This window comes from Agrilus planipennis, unplaced genomic scaffold (genome assembly GCF_000699045.2).
Source record: "Agrilus planipennis isolate EAB-ADULT unplaced genomic scaffold, Apla_2.0 scaffold21, whole genome shotgun sequence".
Lineage (NCBI taxonomy): Eukaryota > Metazoa > Arthropoda > Insecta > Coleoptera > Buprestidae > Agrilus > Agrilus planipennis.
In genome coordinates this window covers 816220-837046 of record NW_020439030.1, presented here as the reverse complement: position 1 = coordinate 837046, position 20827 = coordinate 816220, and the positions used below count along the sequence as shown (strand labels likewise).

Sequence of the window (20827 nt, the reverse complement as noted above, 5' to 3'; positions counted from 1 at the left end):
AACGCTAATACACCATCAAAATAGTCGTGTCGCTGCAGCCACGTATGACATCTACCATTTACGTGCAGCTTCACTCTTCGTGGTCGACACACACGCCACCTACAGCGCTACATTTTTGTGACCGTAACTATGTGTGAAAATCCCCTTTACACCACCACTATTTACAAATGAGAAGTACTGCCAAGTCGCCTCGAGTAAAGCGTGTATTAAGTCAGCCGTATTTTCGAGATCGTCAATACTGCCATAATGACGCTGACGAAAGAATTTCCAAGAGAAAAATTTAGCACGGAATATTTTATTACTGGCATATAATTAGATCTCAGCTGAACGAGAATCTTATTATATTTCTGCATCTATTTTTCCTAATTTATTCTAATGAAAATCCGATTTGTATACAAATTTTTAACGTTTACTTATAGTTATTGGACAGAATGTCACTACATTTTCAGATCACGCTCATTCGTTACAAAAACGAAATGTGTGCTTGGACACATAGTAGAAAAACGAATCGCAACAAAATTTTTACTTCTAGTTTTACGGGCAGATTCTTAATGTACTTGTCGAATTTAAAAACCTGCCCCTAAAACTTGAAGTTTCCACTTGTCCGTTGCCATTCGTTTTTCCACTTTTCCGCTGTCATTCGTTTTCCACTTGTTCGTTGACATTCGTTTATCCACTTGTCCGTTGAAGTTGCACTTCTACGATGTGTCCCAGTACACATTTCGTTTTCACAGGTTTGCTGCAGATTATGATTTGGTTTTTACACAGACCGAAAATAGAGGCAATGATGCCCAGCCACGTGGAGAGCAGAGGTAAGAAGCTGAGCACGTGAGCACAGCACACGCCGCTGGGACTCTGGCGGATTTCCCTCTCTCAACGCAGCTGCACATTATATCCATGTAATACAGCAATTGCACTCTCTCCGCCTCCGCCAGCCTTTCTTTCTCTTCACCGCTGCCGCCTCTCACGACGCGATATACCGTCTACCCTCTCCACGCGTCAATAACGCTTTTTCGTGACAGAAAAAAATCGTAATACCCTCCGTCTATAAAGAAGTTTCACTTCAAAAAAATTAATGATACGCTGATGAGTTACTACAGCCACAAACGTGCATTTGGAACCCACCAACGTTTACTGAACTCACTACTAAGGTACTTTGAAAATTCAGCGCCCCCAAAGCTCAGCAGGAAGCGCTGTTGAAGCGCTACCAACGAGTCACTAAGCAGGTAACCATCCGGAAAACAATTATTTTACTATTAAAACATCTCTAGACTTTTATGACCGTCGACTACGATCAGTCAACACCGTTTAACCATAACAAATAAAAAAATCAATGGCAAAATAATAGGTCGACTGTAGGATTAGTGTGCCCACTCTCCACTATCCAAACGGTTTAGTTGGTGTGGTGTGCGGGGTACAGCCGGATTCCAACTGTAAAGTCGATCGATTAAAAAGTCTGTAGTGTGCAAGAATTCTTATAGAAAAAACCAATAATATGCCGATGAGTTGTTACATCCATTGCATTGCATTGTAAAGGACGAATAACGATCCACTAAGCAGCGCTTCCAAGTAGTTTTTCGTCTGAAGGGGGTCTTATTTACAAAAAGCAGTGCTTCTAATAAGTGGTCTCCTCTGAAGCGACTCAAATCATAAGGGTCCCTTCAAACAAAACGCTACTTCTTTTAAATGCTGCTTTATAGAACGTCAGAACGTCAGCAAATCTGTAAATGCCCGTTTGAAGCACTACCAAAGTTTACTCTAATAAGCGCTGCTAACGTGCGTTGGAAATTTAGCAGCGCTACCAACAGGCCGCGAAAGCGCCGCTATGTCGCTAGGTCTGAAGACGCCCTAAAAAGACGTCAGAAACGCCGAAGTGGAAAGAGCTTTTAGAGTATGTAAATACATACATGTGTGTATGTGTCTGCATTAGCAGATGTTGATATGTACGGGGTATGTTCAAAAAGTATCGCGAATTTTGAATTTCCGCGAATTGCGTATATGTTATGTTAGTGCTCATGTTTTTCTCATACCGACAAGTTCGGCCATGTTGAATGTTCAATTAATTTTTGATACCTGCTTTTTTGCACATGTTTTGGCTCGTCTTCGATTTTTGCCTATTCCAAAAAATTGATCAAAGAATCTGTATCAAATTTTGTGTGAAAAATAAAATTAAGTGCGCGAACGCATTCCTAATGTTGACTGTAGCATATGGTGAAGCTATCTTGGACCAAAGCAACAATTATGGATGGTACAAAATATTCTCCAAGGGCCAAGAAGATGTGAACGATGAAGGGCGTGCCGGAGACCCGAGCACGTTAACAACAGACGAAAACACTGATGAAGTGAAGAAAATAGTATTGGCCAATCGTCGAATCACCGTTAGAGATGTTCCTGAGGATCTAAACATATCGATTAGGGCTTGAAACGGGTCGTCACGAAATTCGTACCAAAATTGCTAAATTTCGACCAAAAACAGCATCCCATTAACATTGCTAAAGAGTTATTGAACTCTGCCCGCGACAACCCAAATTTGCTTCAGAGGGTCATAACTGACAACGAATCATGGGTTTATGGTTATGACGCGGAAACCAAAGCTCAGTCATCCCAACACCAAAAAAAGTGCGCCAGATTAGGTCGAATGTAAAGGTTTTGCTTACAATTTTCTTCGATTGCAGGAACGTGGTGCGTTCTAGCCACAGGGTAGAACGGCCAATAAAGAATATTACCTGCAAGTTATGCACAATTTGGGCGAAACAATGTGCCAGAAACGCCCGGATTTGTGGAAGAACAAAAATTGTCTTTTGTACCATGATAATACCCCTGCTTACACATCGTTGCTTGTGCTTTTGGAAGCCACCGTATTCCCGAGATCTGTCCCGCTATGACATTTTCTTGTGCCCGTGAAAGGACGACGCTACGCTACGATTGAGGAGATAAAGAAGGCATCGTAGGAGGAAATGTACAAGATCACAAGAAGTGATTTTTTGAAGTGCTTCGCTGATTGGAAAAAACGTTGGCACAAGTGTATAATATTTGGTTAGGATTACTTTGAAGTGGACAAAATAGAAGTCGCTATACTTTTTGAACAGACCTCATATACCTACGCAAGAGTTTTTCCCTTCGTCAAACAACCGGCAGACGCTCTAAATGGTTCCGGATGTCTGAGTTTCCATCTTTAGACCTAATAATCGTTTTTAAAATAGATATAAACTAAATGCAGACGTTCAACGTAGGCTTCTTATTTCTTTCTAAAAATTGCTCATTGTATAGAGAAAGCAGGCATTTATTTTCCTTCAAGAATGTAGATAAAATCTAAACAGAGGCTCTTTCGAGGACAAAAATATAACTTCTATAGAGCAAAACTGATAATAATAATTCAAAAAACGATATCAATTAAAATTTATTATAAAACGGTTAACTTTATTTTAAGTGACATCTATACATCTACATATTAAGTATAAATATAGATACACTGTATAAAATCTAAGATTGCGTGCGGTCATAATTCCAAACGATTCAAAGGAAGTTTTACTTTCATTCTTTCAAAATTTAAATTCTACAGATAACTAATAGTGTACAACCATAAATAAATTGAAAGCAAGCAATAGAATCAGTAATAATTTGTTCTGAAAAGAACAGTTTTGTTTTTTAATGGCACTGAATATTAGGGATAGGCTTGAAAAAGTAACGAAATCACAGCATAGCACACGAGACGTCAAAACGAAAACACAAGCAACAATAGGTATAATTTAGATTAGAGGAGATCGCGTTAAAAGTTGGGATATTTGCTACTATTTCCAAATCGTATATCGCCAAAAACGTATTTTGTAAATAAATTCAGTTACACAACACGTAGGTCTGTCGATTCTGTCCTGATACCTGATAGAATGTAGTATAAAATATGACTAAAACAAATTATTAATCTTTTTATACATTGACAATTTTTTTTCTTTTGACTGTGTGAGTTGTGTAGTTTCCATAAGTCTCTCTTACAAATCCCAGTAATTCTCCGTCATTCACAATGTAATGCAATAAAGGATGGATATTTTTTTCTTATTATGAAGGTCTAGTCAGAGACATATTAGAGGCAGAAATAGGAGTTAGGAGGGGTAGAGGTAAACCTAGATTAGATTACTGTTCGCAAATAGTTAAGAATATGGGTTGTTCTAATTTTAGGGAAACGCGAAGATTAGCTCAGGATAGGAGAGAGTGGAAGTACGTGTCCAACCAGTCTTAGGACTGACGACCCTATGATGATGATTATTATTATTATTAATTTAGATATTCGAAAGGTGTATATTTGGAGCACGGCGCTGGACTGATGCGAAACATGGACAGTGGACACGGCGGAAAAGGAAAGGTTAGAAGCGTTCGAAATGTGATGTTACAGGCGAATGATGAGGATACCGTGAATAGAGAAGGTTAGAAATGAAGAGGTATTAAAAAGAGTAGGAGAACCGAGGACTCTATGGAAGACAATAAGAAAAAGGCGAGATAGATTAGGAGCCATTCATTTATTACGTAAGACGATTTAGGGAGGAGGGGGGTTGACCATGTCTTTTTTTTTCTTAAAAGGGGCAGGAGGAAGTCTGAATAGTTCTTACGTAAGATCACAAAAATGCGCGGGCAACCGCGCGAGTTTCGAGGTTTACTAGGATGCGTAATATGCGCAATTGTTAGTACCTTGTTAAGTACAAATAAACACTTTTAAAAATGGTTACTTTGAAAAATAAACAAACCAAACGTGTTTTCATTTTTCTTTAAATTCTTATGTAATAAATATTAAACAGGGGAAGGGGGTCGACCTATTCCTATGTTTTCTTATAATAAGAGGGAGGAGGCCAAAAACTAGCGAAAATAGTCTTATGTAATAAATGAATGGGCCTTTAGTAGATTACAATCAGAAACGGAAGTTAGGAGAGGTAGAGGTAGACCTAGATTAGATTACTGTTCGCAAATAGTTAAGGATGTCGGTTGTTCTAGTTTTAGGGAAATGCGAAGATTAGCTTAGGATAGGAAAGAGTGGAGGTACGTGTCCAACCAGTCTTAGGACCGACGACCTTATGATGATGATGATTCTGAAAAACAAAATATGTACTTCGATAGTTTAAGTAATATAGGGCATTCATTTTTAGGGGTTCGTAGGCACTAGCAATAATAATCCTCATAGTTTCGGTCTATCCGTCCTTCCACTCGTCTGTGTATACTCGATACAAAATAAATACCGCTCCACGTAATCACACGTCATTAAAATAAATGACATCATACCATGCCAGTGTTAAAAAACAACAGTTTTTTTAAATTGTAATTATTGATTATTAATTAATTTTATGATATAATAAGGTAGGGTTCTGTTTATTCCCACTTCACAAAAGGCGGTTTAAAAATAAAATGTGCTCGAGAGAAAAATCGTCATGATGGTTAACATCTTCACTGCTCTCTCAGAAAATTTATTTTAAAACACCTGAGAATCTTTCAAGTTGATCTTCCGATTAGTATACTTCGCAATAGCGACTGTCTGGAAGGAGAGGGAGGGGTGACCATTCAAGTTTGTCAGTATAAAAATATTAAACGATCGGTACAAAAATACTAAGCGATCAATATATAAATTAGTCAGTATAATAATTACTTTCTGATTTAGTTACCACTTGCATTTAAATTACTGACCTCTTCGATTTAAATAGGCCCCTCATAAATACTGCAAAGTAGAAATCATTTCTAAATTGATCAAATATGATTCGTATGTTTACAACGGACACCCTATGTATTGACTAATTGTAAATTAGAGAGGCGCATATTATTATTAGAAGGAACGATTACCGGCACCATGATGCCATGATCTGTTTTTCGATATCGAAAGGGTCGTCGACCTGCGATTTGTCTCCGAAGGTTAAACAATGGAATGGCAATCTTGCAGCAGGCTGTGCGCACCAATCCAATGGCTATTGTGTAATATACATACGGTGTGCCCGTAAAACATGAAGAATATGATAACGAATTAACAATATTACGAAGAAAAACTCTGACAAATTTGGTATTTTTATACATATGTTTAGACCAGGCAAGCGAAACGAGTTGAAGCCCTCGGATCTGCTCAGAAGACTATTTCTAGTGTAAAAATGTAAAAAATAAATAATACATATAGATATAATGACTATCATGTTATGTAGATTATCTTCTTAGACACCCTTTGATAATTGGCATATACCTACGTTCTGCAAATAGAAAGTCCCAACTGCCCTTTATGCTTACAGAAAGTATTTTGGGATTCCATTAAAAAGGACTCCTCTAAACTTAGAGACCCCTAAGGCCAGAGGCCTGGGGCGTACTGGTCCCCTCAATCATCCGCTGTTAAACCCGATGTATATTGCTATGAAAACTGTGTGAACTTCAACATTTAGCGAACACTTTGCCTATTGTGACTAAAGTCTTTAAAGCATAAAACCACTGGTGTGACCAACAGTGATAAATTAATAGTTTACATTAATGAATTTTTTTAAACTTGTGTCCATTAAGAGTTAACTTCATGTCATGACTATTCCAACCGTTTCTTAAATTAAAATAATTGATTTTAGAAGTTTTAGGTAAAACACTCACAGTCAGCTGAATTCAACGAATCCGATGAAGAAAATCACTCTTATCAGATGTGCGGGGTTTCTGTTTACTTTAAAGATCAACAGGATTTTTAATTTTGTTAATCCTATCACATTGGACCGCTATTCATGAAAATCATACGTCGTCAATGATTTCTGTGGTAATCAATGTGTTTTTCCATTTGTGGAAAAACGGTCTGGCAAGGAAACGTTTCCGCTGCACGTAATAAACAACTGTTTCTATTTTCGATTATCAATCAATTTCCTCTACCGTTCATAGTTGCTGAAACAGGCATGGTAATTTAATTTTAACTCTCGTTTGTAAACAAAGTTTCGCGATGCGCGCACAGGGTCAGAATCGGTTACTGCCCATAACCTTTACTCCAAAAACGTTTCCATTTAGATTTTTTATTTAGTTTTATCAAACGCTACAGGTTGGAAAAGCTACGAAGGTTACGCTTCTGTATTCTGACATGTAATAAAATTGAAGCAAACTGAAAAATTCCGTTGGACGACAACACCCACCGATTCAACGGCATAAGTTAAAAAATTTTCGTTCACACTGCCTGCAATTGCAAATGTTAATGCAAAGGAGCAATAAGGAGTCTAATTTGGAGCACACTTAATTTTGGCTCCAGCAAACGAATATTGAATTGACAAATTTGCCAATATATATTTTCATTTAAAACAATAACTTACTACTTCTTGTTCTGGGGTCAGTGGGGCCGCCATAACTGCTCACACACACAACACTCTCGCTCACAACTTCCACAACGCACTGCTCGGTGCTGCTGACGATTCGAAACAATGCGCGAACTAACCCAACAACGTTCGAGGATCCCCTCCTACCCAGCTTTTAGAAGAAAAGTTGATGAACATTGAACCGAAATGCAACAGCTGCTTATGCTTACACTGTTCTTCCTTTTACTCATTCATTTTTTCTCACTTAACGACTTCTAAATCTAAATGCATACACACCTTCCATCAAGGCCTTTCTAGAGTTAGCAAAAATGGAAATCCTATAAAAATTATTAGAAGCAGTAAATTTATGAAGCTATAATGCAATATATTGGGTAAATGTGTGGCGCCACCTCATATTGGTCAATTTTACTATTAATTTTAATTTAATTTGTCAAGTATTACCACGGACTATTTGAATTAAAAACATGAAATCATAATTTAAAATTGCCAGTTTGTTTTGTCACATCTTGAGTCAATATATAAATGAAATTGATACTGTTATTGTTTAGCATAAGATAATACTGGTAATTAAACTGCTTTTTGTTGTTAATTATAAATTTTAGACTTGTTCAATTTCCATTTCTTCCCTTTATTGTCGAATACGTGAATGAAATCTAATATAGAGGCAAAATGAGTTTAATCTCTAAACCGACACCGACTTTTCACCCTTGAGTGTACAGCTTCTTCAGGGTTACAATTATAATTGATAGTAGTCTCTAAAAAGCCTCGCACTCAAAAACCATACGTCATTGTCAGTTTACAAAATGAAACAACAAACATTTCATTTACACATATTTCAAACTTGTTAAAAACGGACACGTTTTTCACACTTTACTGTGGCCACTATCAATGAGATACTAACAATGTTTACTGTGTACAGAAACGAGTCCCTATATATATTCTATGTACTTATCACAGCCTCCTTTAGCATTCTTTTTTCTAAAACTTGTGATAATCTTATCCCCACCGTTTTTATTTGCGCCAAGATCGTTTTTTTTTTAATTTCACTAATATAAGATAAAACTATATGCTGCTAAAATAAATGCTTTATTATCTCTCAAAAGTTAAAACAGGATATCAACAAAAATTTTTAGTCGTCTTAGTTATTATATTGTGAATTTTTTCTTAATGCTTATGCTTTACAACTACTTTTGTTGTAAATACCAACTACATGTACACACATAAAAATTTAATAAAAAAAACTAGACATACAATTCTCATAAACTTTCGTTTGTTTTGAAAAGCATAAATTTCTAGACGATTTCGTTATGAATTAAAAAAAAAACTGTAATAATTCCGGCAGCTCAAAAATGAAAAGAAATTAGTTTTTATATAGATACATCATTAAACCACAAAAAAAGGTATATAAAACTTAAACAAAAAAAGCAAAATTAAATAATCAGTCAAAATACTCATACAAGAGTGAGTTGTGTAAATTTTGAATCGCGGCCTTGCATTTTTACGGAATGCATTCCAGAAGGGCAGTTTTGTCAAATTTGAAGTTTAGCCAAGAGGGAGCACAGAACTCTATCTGTTCTCCTGAGTTGTTAAACAACTTTCTTTTAGAATTAAGATTTCGTTTCTCCCTGATTTGTAGTTGTTTATTATTATTATTATTAAAGCTTTTGTCTTCCACATCAGCAGTTATTGTTGTTCGTTGGCTACTAATTTTTTTGCTTATACTGCTAATATTCAGACTGGTATTTTTTTTGCCACTTTCTCCTTCACTAATACTAGTAGACTTTTTCCTCATTCTACGAGCACTCTTTGGATTCTGTGATAAACCTTTTATTCTCTTGATAAATGGCAAGACCATAAAGAATGCATTTGGACTAACTCCCATCTTGACTTTGGGAGTATTATCCTTTTTGTTATTAGGGAGATCAACGATAGGGAACCATTCGCAAGCCTTAATTTCACACCTTGTTCGCGGCTTAAATTCTGTTTCCATTGAGATACCCTTAATCACATACAATCTGACTAGCTGTTCATTTATTATAGATTCAAAATATAGATCCGGATCTATATAATTGCTGATGTCAAAGCCTGTTTCTTCAAGAACTTCTCTAATGGCACAGTGGGTCGGATCTTCTTCTTGATTCACCTTTCCCTTTGGGAATCCCCATGATGATTTTGCAAAGTAACTTTGTACTAATAGCACGTGCGTTAGATTCTCTGATAATAATATTGCACCATATGTGGGAACTGTTTGCTTGTATGATCTCCATTCCTCAATAATTTCGTCCAATTTGTTACAGTATGACTGCAACGCTGGTATGTGCTATCAAAAAAACAAAGTTAATATTGACAAGAAAAAGTTTTTATGAAAAATAAACAAAATTATCAAGATAGCTATAATAATAACAACAAACACATTTACCTAAGATCTAAATAAGATAATGATAAAAACTTGAAAGAAATAATCTAATAAAAGATATTTATTGTGAGAAAATTATCTAGATGGAAATCTGTTTTGTCATCCTTTGATGCTGGAATTTAGGGTCTACTCTCAACCAGCTTCCAATTTTAACTTATTATTCTTGTCAGTAATACTAAATAGTTTTACAATCTAATAACTGCAATCAAATACTGTCACTTTAACAATTTTATTGTATGAGAAATCAATTATTGTAAGAAAAGGATGATAACTGAAAAATACTTGGTAAACTAAGCAACTTGGCCAATGTTGACGTTCATCAATGAATATCGGTATTCGTTAGATTTTGAATTTTCACAATAACAAGTACATTTGAGGAAAAACGTACCGTTGAGAAATATTATTTTTTTGTTCTTACCTGGAAAACGTGAGCTGCGAATTCATTAATAGTGCAACTTTTTAATTTGGCATCATTACTGACGTAAAAATCTAAGTAAAACCAATGTGCAAGTTCAATTTGAAAACATATTCGAATTAAGTTTTGTTTTGATTCTGGGGGTACGTGAATAATAAACCTCCTAAAATAAATAGGTTCTTTTACCACAATACTGTATTTATGTTTAAACATAGAAATACATATACTCAAAGAAGTAGTACACAACAGCGGAACTTACGTGATAAGGTCACCTAGAATATCCAAAGGGATTGAATGTTCTGTCGTTTTTTCTGCACGTTCTTTTTCCACGTCCATCTTCTAATACAAGATTCATAAAACTGGCATCTACAGCCTCATCTAAATCTTAAAACTATGAAAATTTCTGGTAAAATACTTTCTGCGTTCTACTCTGTTGTTTCATAGCAGACATTGTTATTGTAACTAACGTGACGTGCACCGTACAGTGACGTTTGGAATGAACAACATTGAACTACGTCACATCAAACACATTTGCCACATAACTTTTATCGCAAGTCTAATTACTTTACAATCAATACCGCAGTGGTGCTGAACGTGAACCTGCATGAGTTTCCTGTGCGGCCTTTATAAAAGGTAGCCCTTCTAATTGATATTTATTAAAAAAGGTTATAACAATATGAAAATTAATAGGGTTAGATATATAATATGCTGACATCTATTGAACATAAATTACAATATTGCAGTACTGTAGCTCTGGCGGTCTTTAATTTAAATTAAAGTTTAATTGATAAAACTACATAGGATTACAAATGTTGAATTTATAGGTGCATAAGTATATGTAGCCTCCTGATTACTCCCTATTTTAAATGAGGCCTCTAATGGTAAAATGTTTCCTCACCCATGCATAGTGTACTTATTCGATTTTAGAAAACTTTTTAATTTAAATACCCTCATGTATTTTTTAAGAGCCTAGATGAGATTTAAATAGTGTTATTATTTTTTTATCGAGCGTAATAATTTATTTAACAAAATGTAGACTTGAAGTGGTTGGAAATTAATAGTCACAGTTATAAGTAATTAATCATTTATTGGAGAATAATTTAATAAATACATATGTGCCAAATATAATCCTCAATTTGATAAAATTAACAAAGTGTACTTAATACGCTTACGTACAATTTCTAACCCTGAATTGACTCGTTTATTAAAGTTAATATTTTTCCAATTCCATTCTCAAAATCACTGGAGTTGTTATTAGATATTATCAAATCCCAATCATTATAATCATCCAAATCACATTCAGACTCTGCGTCATCTACACCTACAGTGAACTAATTCGTTAACAGAGTAAATTTTTAATTAGTCTTTTTTTTACCTTTAGTAAATTTCCATCCTCTCTGCTTCCTTACGTCATCATCAGCAATAATCCGTACTTTTTTAACCATTTTTCCGTAATTAGATTGAAACCAATTTATATCAGTCTTACGTCTAATATCGCTAACAATCCAAATTTTTTTTGGAATAGCTACAAATGAATTGTTAAATTTTAATTCATTTAAACCAGTCTGACAGAAATCAATCTACATTTTACGAACAAAATTTCGATCCGATTTTCAGAAAAATGGTTATCGTCTTACCGTGGACAAACAGTGGCGTTGTTTAGTTAATGAAAACTAGATAAAATATTACCTTCTTCACAAGCTACTTTACAAAAATATCCTGGGTCCGTTTTCCTAATTTCGTCACTCCAAATAATCATTTGTTTTCTGTATGTCTCTTTATAACCATTATCGGTCAATAATTCTTCATAATTCAAATTATTTATGTCTGCATATTTTTTCTTTAGTGGTCCTGATATACGAATTAGAGTACATGTATCGTTTAATCTGAAATACCAAACTTTATGTTAGAAATATGTAGTTTGGGTACATTTTCGTTATTTGTACCATTAAAATGAAAACCGGTATATGGTACGGTAAACACATTCTTTTATATATGCATATCTCGTATATGTGTACACATTCTTTTATCTGTTTCATTTATTTAAATTAAATATATTTTATGATGATAAACAAAATTTACTTACAATCCTGTAAGTTTAGCAGATATGTAATCCTTTCCTGATTTTCTTTTTCCACTAAGGAGTAGGATAATTTGGAGGTCTTTTATACTGGCCATTTTATTCAAATGCGCTCTACTAAAATATTTACAACTACTCTAAATAATTAGTTAATGTGACTGCATAAGCTTGAATACTATTACAAAAAAATATGTTAATATACCCTACTTATTTCCTTATTGGTATCCATGCCTTCGTACAACATTGTTAAGGAAACGTCTGTCATAATTACACATACCCTATTGTGTTTTGTAGATATACACATTCAAAAACATTTGTTTTTCGAAATTTATCTTTTAATATTTTTTTATTACACGTTTTAGNTTTTAAAGAAAAAATTGTTTACTTTAGGGGCCACAACTCCGATTTTCTTTAAATTTTAGTATATTATACAGTTCAGCATGCTAAAGAAGAATATGTAAAAATATATTGGGAGCGGGAACCATTCCTTGACATAATTTTCGATATTAAAGGAAAAATAAAGTAAATCAACCACTCATTCCATAGCTAAGCAAATCAATCACAAATGAGGATAACATTTTTGTGGTTCACTGTGAGTAAAAGTATGCACACAACAAATATAACAATCACTTCGTTCGTGTTGCCTTTCCTACCGGAATATAACGTAACCTGACCTAAAAACCATACGGATCGATTCTTTTATTTAATTGCTTGGGATTATAGGACAAACGAAGTGAGTGTTGTTGTTGCCGCGTCTTTAAACGTCTTAAAACCACAGCACCTGAACTATAGAACTTATTAAAATTTTAAGAAAATAGAATGTGTGACCCTTAACCTAAACAATTATATGCCTACATAAAATCTATAAATCTTTGCTTTTGTTTATTTCTGCGGATTGTACACTAAAGACCAAAATAAAAAATAAAATTGTTTTAATAGGGTGAGTTAAAAAACGCTTTTGAAATAGTGTTACTTAAGAAAGTATTCTTTATTAAAATAGTAAGTAATATTATATAACAATTCATTCATTAGAGATACTGTTTGCCGTGCATGTATGTCTCACCACACTCCTCTTCATTTTAAATTTCTTTCCGCATCTTTGACAATCATATTTCGCATGGAATTCATGAGTGTCCATATGATTATTTAAACCATCGGATCTTATGAAAGCTTTAGAGCATATATTACATTTGTAACGTCGATCGCCTGTGTGCCATCTTTGATGTATCGATAACATATACTTGTCAACGAATGTTTTGTTACATTTTGGACATCGGTGTTTTTTTTCCTTGGAATGTACGCGTCGCAAATGGTCCTTTAAATTCCGGCCACTTTTGAATGTCTTTGGGCAATGTTGACATACCCTAAGGTCATATGAATGAGTCGTCTTATGCGCGTACAGCGCAGCCGCAGTGCGACCCATATAGTCACATTCAGTGCATCTATAAAGTCGTTTTTCACTATGTGTGCGCAGATGGACTTTAAGGGATGATTGACAGGAAAAGCATTTTCCGCAGGTGTCACATACATGGGTTTTGATATTAGTATGGACCTTTATCATATGAATGTCCAGGTTGCAACGGCTATTGAATCTACCCCCACATTTATCACATCTAAAACAACCTAAATAAATTATCGTGTTTCTATAAAGTTTTAATAAAATAATTTACTTAAATCTATCAGTATGAATTATTAAGTGTAATTTCATCCCAGATTTGATAATATCTTTAGAACAATATGGACAACGTGTCTTATGATTTTGGTCATGGAATACCAAGTCTTTTCTAAAACTAAAAACCTAAAAGTAATACTTTTAAAATATATTATGACTTTTCTGAAAAATAATTGGTTACTTCAAAACATATATCACATCTAAACACAGGCTCTCCATTATGTCTTTCTTGATGGTCTAGGTAGTCAAAACAGTTGTCGAATTCTTCACAGCATATGTCACACACATAATAATCTCCACTTGATAATAATTTCGGTTGTTCTAAATCCTAAAAATTTCAATTTAATTATTGTAATAATTTGTAAATTTATTCTTAACTGTCTAGTATTCATACATTTTCAAAAAACTGCTCTTCATATGTATTTTCATTTTTCACATCTTCAGAAATACTCAGTTTTTTTTCATTATCTAGATAGGGATTATTATATAAAACATCTTTACTATCATGTAATTTTTCTAAAAGAATTGCGTTTGATTGTTGACAAATATGTTTAAAGTTTTCCCAGTCAGTGATTTTCTGGATACACAGGAGACAGACAAATCCAGGGAGTGCAGCATTTTCCTTTATCTATAAAGAAAATATTAATAACAAGTGCTTATCTTTAGCCTTAACTACTTACATCAAGGGAAACACAATCCTTAATTCTTTTAAGTAATTGTATGTTGTCAGACCGTATAGATACAATTTCCTGTTTTTCAAGTTTATTATGTAAACATAACCTGCAAGTAAACATTCTCAAAAACTGTTTTTATTAGATACTTATGCTATTTTCAAAACAATCCAACATTTAATAAAATTAATGCATCCCTCCGAAGTTTATGGTAATACTTCTTTTGTAAGCAGACTTATGAAAAAATGTACTTGTAATTTGTTGGTACATTGTTGCTTATTTCTTTCTCTGTTTTTCTTCATAATTCATATCTGTACGACTTTCTCTTTTGCCTTTTGCAACTTGCCATTAAGGGCAATTAACGGTGGCCTTTAGAAAAGTTTTTGCTCATGCAGCCGAACAAAAGCAACTCCATTTTTGAAAATTTTAGTCTTTGCTTTTGTTATTACTTTTAAATTTATTTTTCTTATGCATGTCCTTAATTTAAGTAAATTAACCCGATCAAATACCTACTTTGTACTTAATGGACTTTTGGCCTTTCTTAAAAGAACATTTGAGGTTTGTGTTTTAGAAAGATTTGAAAATGTGGCGTTTTATTTCTTCGTCAAAATATTTTTTTTTAAAAATTTCTAACTATACTTTTATTTTAAATCAGCCTGTAAGCGGTAAACGCTTCAAGGTTATTACAACGTTAATTAGAAAATGATTCAGCACGTCGTATTTTTTATCTATTTTGTAACGTAAAATTTTTAGTAAATAATAATAAGTGATTTCAGTATCGTTAACAACTAGAAACTATTTATATGAACAGTGTTCTTTTTTATCGATTTAATAATTTATTAGGATTACGCACTATCCACATATCAAGTACGTATGTTTATATGTAAATTGCCGTTATTATAAAAAGTATTAACGAAATTTATATCTAGAAAAAGTGATGGTTAGTAATGATAGCAATCAAACGAGCATTCATGCTGGAACAATTACGGAAGTATACGATGTACCAATGTCGGTAATTATTAGGCCATTTCCGCCGGAAGTTAACGAAGAGAAAGTGCGATCCCTGATGGAAACTATTTCCAATCCCGATACAGCCCATCTGGTTCCACCTGTAGATATTTTGTGGATAATAGGGCGCGAAGGGGGAAACTATTACTACAGTTTTGGAGGTTGCCATCGATACACGGCACATAAAAAACTGAACAAAGAAACGATTAAAGCAAAATTAGTAAAATCGACCGTAAACGATTTGAAATGCTATTTAGGTTCCAGCACGCCCGATTTGAAATAACGTTAATTTTTTTACACGTTCTAAGCAGTCGTAGTGTTTTTAACAAACATTATTAATTCTATTTTTAATTGTACATTAATATGGTACATTATGCACACAGTAAAAATTTATACTAAAAATCAAAGACCACAGCGAGTACGGAATTGAAAACGGGTATTATACACAGGAAGTACATTTTGTAAAATGAAATAAATATACCACCCATTAGAATTTATATTAACGTTCTTTTATTTTTCTTATAATATACAACATGTATCACATGAAAAATTATATTACTTGATACTTTTCAAAACTACTATAGAAAACTGAAAATAAAATATGCATCACTGTAACAGTATAGAAATTAGAAACTCTAAAAAGTAATAAAAAAACAAGATATAGAAAATTGCTCGTATTTCCTTATTATGTTAAAATGTGCGGTAAAATTATAACGGTACGTCTATGGTTGCAAAAATCTAATTTATTCCTATTCTATCGCATTTTCATAATTACCTGCAATCTGTGCAAATTTAAGAAAATAAACAATATTTAAATACCTAAATAAAACATAAAAATTAACTAAACAATTTAAAAGTATAAAATTTGTACCTCGTTATTTGAATTGTCGTGTACGGTAAAATTTATGTTCCGAAGTATTCTACAATTATAATTAACAGTTAATAAATTTAATAATACTCTATCAAGTCAAGTCACTTTTTGTTAATTATTAACAAATACAGTCGGAAATTATATTAATGGTCTAATTAAGTAGAAAATATCTAGATATAGATAAAATGTAACATTATCTATTTTTTAGTTTGATATATACAACTTGTTAAATTACAAATATACCTTTTCTTTATTAAAAATGTACGACAATTTACTTCCCTTTTTAAAGCTTAAATTTACAGCGAAATTATAAAGAATTGTTTCTAGCTCCCCTTGCTACCTGCTGTTTTAGTAAACCCATAAATTAATTTTCAACATCAACAAAATTACTAATTGTAAACATTTAACTTCCATATTTCCTTCTTTCTGCTTCATTTTTTATAGATCTCAAGTAAGACTTTCTCATAAAGTACGGCTTGTAATTCTTTTCAAAGTGGAAATTCTCACTAGTAGCAGTAGAGTTAGAGGTAGAGCCCACATTAGACGAATGGGGTGGTGATACTGGGGAAGTTGTACTATTATATGAACGCAAATGTCTTGGTATTGTACCATTCTTTACATGGATTATCTGAGTGTCCAACACTTCGCAGTCAATTTGCATTAGGGGAATTACAGAGAGCTGTGAAGAGTCTAAAAATAGAAATTAATTTTTTCATATTTGTTTCTTCTATTACCCTTACCATCATTTAACAAAGAGGGAAGAATAAGAGACATCTTCGGCCTTCTTGTTTTATTGTAATTTAAAGCAGGTAAGAGCATGTGGTCTGGACTGAAAGAGACGAGATAAAAAGTGTCATCTTGTCTGTTTATGGCCTCGAAGAACTCCGAATAAATTTGATCCAAATTAGGGGCAAACACTTGAATTTCATTGGGGATAGAATTCCTTAAGGAATTACTTCTCTTTTTCATTTCATAAACAGGCTCTGCATAATTATCCTTTACAGAATTAATTTTATTTTTTAACCGTTTGTTTTTTCTAGATGGCTTATCTTCTTTATGATTAGCCATAAAATTGTTTGTGGAATTGTTTGAATTAATGGGTTTTCCAATCCACCTGAAACATTTAAACATTGTATATTTTATGATTATTGATTCATAGATCTTTTTTACCTTTGTAATTCTAAAGCTAATCGTACATTCTCTGTCTGGTTTATATACACAGGGCACATAAGATGAGAAGCATCGGTTGCATTGTTATCAGTCACGTTAGTATCTTCTATTCCTATTGAACTCCATAGTAAATTTCTTCCTACATGTGGTGGTAATACTGCTAATTCATCTTGTGTGTTTAAATTTATTTTCCTTGTCAAATGCGGCAACCTGATGAAAAAGACACTTGCATACACCTTTCTGGCAGTTACTTTTTAATTTACATACCTGATATAATCTACATTGAAGAACATTAGGCAAAGAACTGCACATAACGAAATTACTTTTGTTAGGGTTTTTGTTTGGGCACCATTGGGTATAAATTTTGAAAGTTGATCTTTTAATTTTGCATTCTCCTAAAAATTATAAATTTTAGGAAATAATTTAATGTCATGCCTATTATATTTTCTTTTCTACATAATTATAATAATGAATTTACACATATTACATTACAAGGAGGAATTGGAAACTGTATACCTAACAATATCTCCCGTTATTTTAAAAGTACTTACAGCTTTTAAACGTTCATTTTCTGTTGTTAATATTTGCACTTTTCTTTCAAGCGAGGTCAAATAATCTTTCTTCTTTTTTCTGGAAAGACAAGCAGATTCTCGGTTTTTAATCATCCTTTGCTGTCTTTTTAATGCCTTAGGGTCAATTGAAGGGGACAATTTAATTGGTATTGATGATGATGTTTCAGTCTCAGTCTTTATTATAAGTGGCATTGATGTTTGTAGAGAAGGTATTGATATACAAGAACTAAAGTTATTTATATTGGAAATTGAAGTTTTAGGTATAGAAGTTGTTTCTAGTGGTATTGCATGCCTATTGTCTATAACAATAACTTTCTGGGGAATATCTGGTTGAATTGGGTGATAAGTAGGAACACTACAAAAATTTCCAGCACCTGAAGTAGTGGATGGAATTATTAAGACTTTACTGTTTGGAGATGCAGATTTAATCATTTGTGGAAAAGTTGCATGTCTTTTGCAAGAAACTTTTCGGGCATTTTGCAGGCTTACATTCGTCTGGGTAAGTGGCGCTTTATTTTCCAACTTTACTGCTTTTTTTATATTACACGGAGACCCTTTTTCCGAATTTTGAACAAGAAACACTTGCTGACACTCAGGAGAAGTTGGTGGGGTTTCCAAAATTTGTTCATTCTTTAGACTATTACTTGGTTTTACAATGGCTTTATTGAGTTTTCTAGTGAGATAACCATCACTACCTTTTACTTCATCATTTTTACAAATATGCTCATCTTTGTTATTTCTATAAAGCGTTTCTATTTCATCAGGTAGATCAAATAATTCATCCCAGTTCCACTGTGTGGTATTCTCTGTTTCGTTTAATTGACTTTCTAACAAACTAGTACTGCAAGGAGGAGATTTCACTTCACTGAGAATTTCTTCAGGGCTCTTGTCCAAAAAAGAATTCAACACATTAAGTTCATCTTCGCCGGGGTTTAAGAGCAATGGTATATCCAAATCTGACGATAACTGTTGTAAAAAATCTTCATCTGAAGGACTGTCCAAGAAATCTAAAAAAGTACATTAATATTTTCTCTGTTTTTGTCACATTGTTTTAGAATTATTTTGTTTTTACCGTTGTTTGTAGAAATTCCATCGCTAGAGGAACTGGGTGAATTTTGGAAAGAGTAGTCGTCCAAATTCAAAAAATTTTCTGTAATTAACATTGCTATTGAGTAAGCACTCTTTTCTTTTTAAAAAACCGACATGTTGTCGTGTTTCTGACACTCATAATTTGCATAAATAACCTAACTTCAATAACAATGCCATAGGACAATGTAATATCAAGCGGTTGGTTTGCATGTTAGCTACTCGATGGTTCAATATGTGCTATGGTTAGATTAACGATCGTAGCCTATCTATAGATTGATTATAGAATGTGATAATTTAATCTATGGTGATAATTCATAAAACATCAGTTAATGGCTGTGTCAGGTTGTGTAAATAGTGTAGTTTCAAATCATCATATAGTTGATCATTTAAATGATAATTTGGTGTTTTTTCTTCTTTAAAAAAACATTTTTGATTCGAAAAATAGAAAATATATGCCAATTTTAGAAATACTTAGTTATTTTAGGGAATTTATTATATAGACACTTTTTAGCTTTAAAAAGAATAGGAAAACAGGATTCTATGGAAGTCAAGAAATAAAAAATAGGCGAGATAGGTTCGTAGGACACCTTCTCAGGCATGAAGGTCTAGTCCTAGACTACCTAGACTAGGTAAATAGATGTAAAACTCGAAATTTGGACGATAGTAGTGACATCTAAGTTTACCCCACATTAGTAGACGATACTTGGAATATATATATAAATGGTATTGGCAAAGAAAACTTCGAATTTCACTGCCATCTATACATCACACTATGAAGCGTAACCAAAGGTGCGCATTTCAAAATTACACCAAATTTTATTTTTTTTTTGTTTTAAATGGAAATTGAAAAAAAAAGACAAAAATAAAATTAACAAATTTAATAACAAAGTATAAATACAGTAATAAATATAATTAGCACAATATACGAGTAAATAGCAAACATCAATTAATTAAAATATAGATACTAATACAGGTATATTTGTATGAACAAAGAAATTGTTCTTTACCTAATTTAGTACTGCTTCCTGCTTCTACAGGGGGTGCTAACGATTCAGAAACTGCAGAAATACTAGCTTCTGTATTGTCCATTGTGAGTGTACTTTCTATAACAAATAATTATATATGTTTTGGATATTTGAAACTGTTATCTGCATAACTACCTGCAGTTGAAACAATTCTTCTTTTCCCGTCATATGTTTTCACTGGATGCAGTACTTTTTCATCTTTTAATGGGGCAATTCCGTCTGCTTCTATTCCTCTACCAGAAGAAGTTCTACAAAACATTTTTTTTTAGAACTTAAGTTTCACAACAACAAATTACAATACCTGCCACTTTCGTTGGAACCGCTGTTACTTCAGGAAAATGGAAAGCGGCATCTTGACCTTTAACTCCTGCAGGAACTGTATAATCTACGTAGAACATTTCAAATTAATTTGACCCCGTAATAGTGTAGACTGTACATCACGGTTTTTCTGTGTTGGGCAGAAAACATCCTTTCTTTACTTATTGTAAAGCATGATTGAAGTACTTAATATATTACTTACTTTCAGGATAGGTAAAAGTACTT

General features: G+C 33.2%; 6 protein-coding genes and 1 long non-coding RNA gene across 11 annotated transcripts in view; 1 reads left to right on the top strand and 6 right to left on the bottom strand.

Moving 5' to 3' along the window:
• Positions 1–7628, bottom strand: part of LOC108740800 (tyrosine-protein phosphatase non-receptor type 9-like) — a 48425-nt gene extending 40797 nt beyond the window's left edge. The window contains exon 1 of the mRNA XM_018475289.2: positions 7293–7628. Within this exon, the coding sequence (XP_018330791.1) occupies positions 7293–7325 (33 nt within the window). The 5' untranslated portion in view covers positions 7326–7628. The remainder of the gene's footprint in view (positions 1–7292) is intronic.
• A 734-nt stretch (positions 7629–8362) lies between these two features.
• Positions 8363–10614, bottom strand: LOC108740792 (m7GpppN-mRNA hydrolase). The gene is made up of 3 exons (XM_018475274.2): positions 10386–10614; positions 10130–10289; positions 8363–9615 (listed from the first exon to the last, which is right to left on the bottom strand). Exons 1-3 carry the CDS (start codon positions 10460–10462, stop codon positions 8794–8796), a joined length of 1059 nt encoding a protein of 352 aa, XP_018330776.1. The 5' UTR covers positions 10463–10614; the 3' UTR covers positions 8363–8793.
• Positions 10615–11219: 605 nt separating this feature from the next.
• On the bottom strand, positions 11220–12529 carry LOC108740523 (phosphomevalonate kinase). Of its 4 annotated transcripts, none has more exons than XM_018474894.2 (5): positions 12409–12529; positions 12213–12323; positions 11816–12012; positions 11502–11651; positions 11220–11447 (listed from the first exon to the last, which is right to left on the bottom strand). In XM_018474894.2, the coding sequence occupies exons 2-5, from the start codon at positions 12302–12304 to the stop codon at positions 11308–11310; spliced, it is 579 nt and encodes a 192-aa protein (XP_018330396.1). In that variant the 5' UTR covers positions 12305–12323; positions 12409–12529; the 3' UTR covers positions 11220–11307. The 4 variants fall into 4 exon arrangements, with proteins under 4 accessions (XP_018330396.1, XP_018330404.1, XP_018330389.1 ...); XM_018474902.2 differs by having other exon boundaries at positions 12414–12529; XM_018474887.2 differs by having other exon boundaries at positions 12213–12338; positions 12409–12528.
• Positions 12530–13170: 641 nt separating this feature from the next.
• Positions 13171–15024, bottom strand: LOC112905015 (zinc finger protein 664-like). The gene is made up of 5 exons (XM_025976513.1): positions 14559–15024; positions 14273–14506; positions 14060–14206; positions 13877–14004; positions 13171–13819 (listed from the first exon to the last, which is right to left on the bottom strand). Exons 1-5 carry the CDS (start codon positions 14670–14672, stop codon positions 13228–13230), a joined length of 1215 nt encoding a protein of 404 aa, XP_025832298.1. The 5' UTR covers positions 14673–15024; the 3' UTR covers positions 13171–13227.
• Positions 15025–15219: 195 nt separating this feature from the next.
• LOC108741208 (sulfiredoxin-1) lies at positions 15220–16054 on the top strand. 2 transcript variants are annotated; one of them, XM_018475919.2, is made up of 2 exons: positions 15220–15420; positions 15479–16054. In XM_018475919.2, exon 2 carries the CDS (start codon positions 15487–15489, stop codon positions 15838–15840), a length of 354 nt encoding a protein of 117 aa, XP_018331421.1. In that variant the 5' UTR covers positions 15220–15420; positions 15479–15486; the 3' UTR covers positions 15841–16054. The 2 variants fall into 2 exon arrangements, with proteins under 2 accessions (XP_018331421.1, XP_018331414.1); XM_018475912.2 differs by having other exon boundaries at positions 15235–15416.
• Positions 16038–19476, bottom strand: LOC108741198 (cyclic AMP-dependent transcription factor ATF-6 alpha). The gene is made up of 6 exons (XM_018475903.2): positions 19243–19476; positions 18150–19177; positions 17866–17993; positions 17599–17808; positions 17169–17542; positions 16038–17118 (listed from the first exon to the last, which is right to left on the bottom strand). The coding sequence occupies exons 1-6, from the start codon at positions 19331–19333 to the stop codon at positions 16832–16834; spliced, it is 2118 nt and encodes a 705-aa protein (XP_018331405.1). The 5' UTR covers positions 19334–19476; the 3' UTR covers positions 16038–16831.
• An 876-nt stretch (positions 19477–20352) lies between these two features.
• Positions 20353–20628, bottom strand: LOC112905020. Its single transcript, XR_003231505.1, has 3 exons — positions 20586–20628; positions 20420–20532; positions 20353–20362 (listed from the first exon to the last, which is right to left on the bottom strand). It is a non-coding gene; the product is annotated as an uncharacterized LOC112905020 (long non-coding RNA).
• Between the last annotated feature and the right edge of the window lie 199 nt (positions 20629–20827).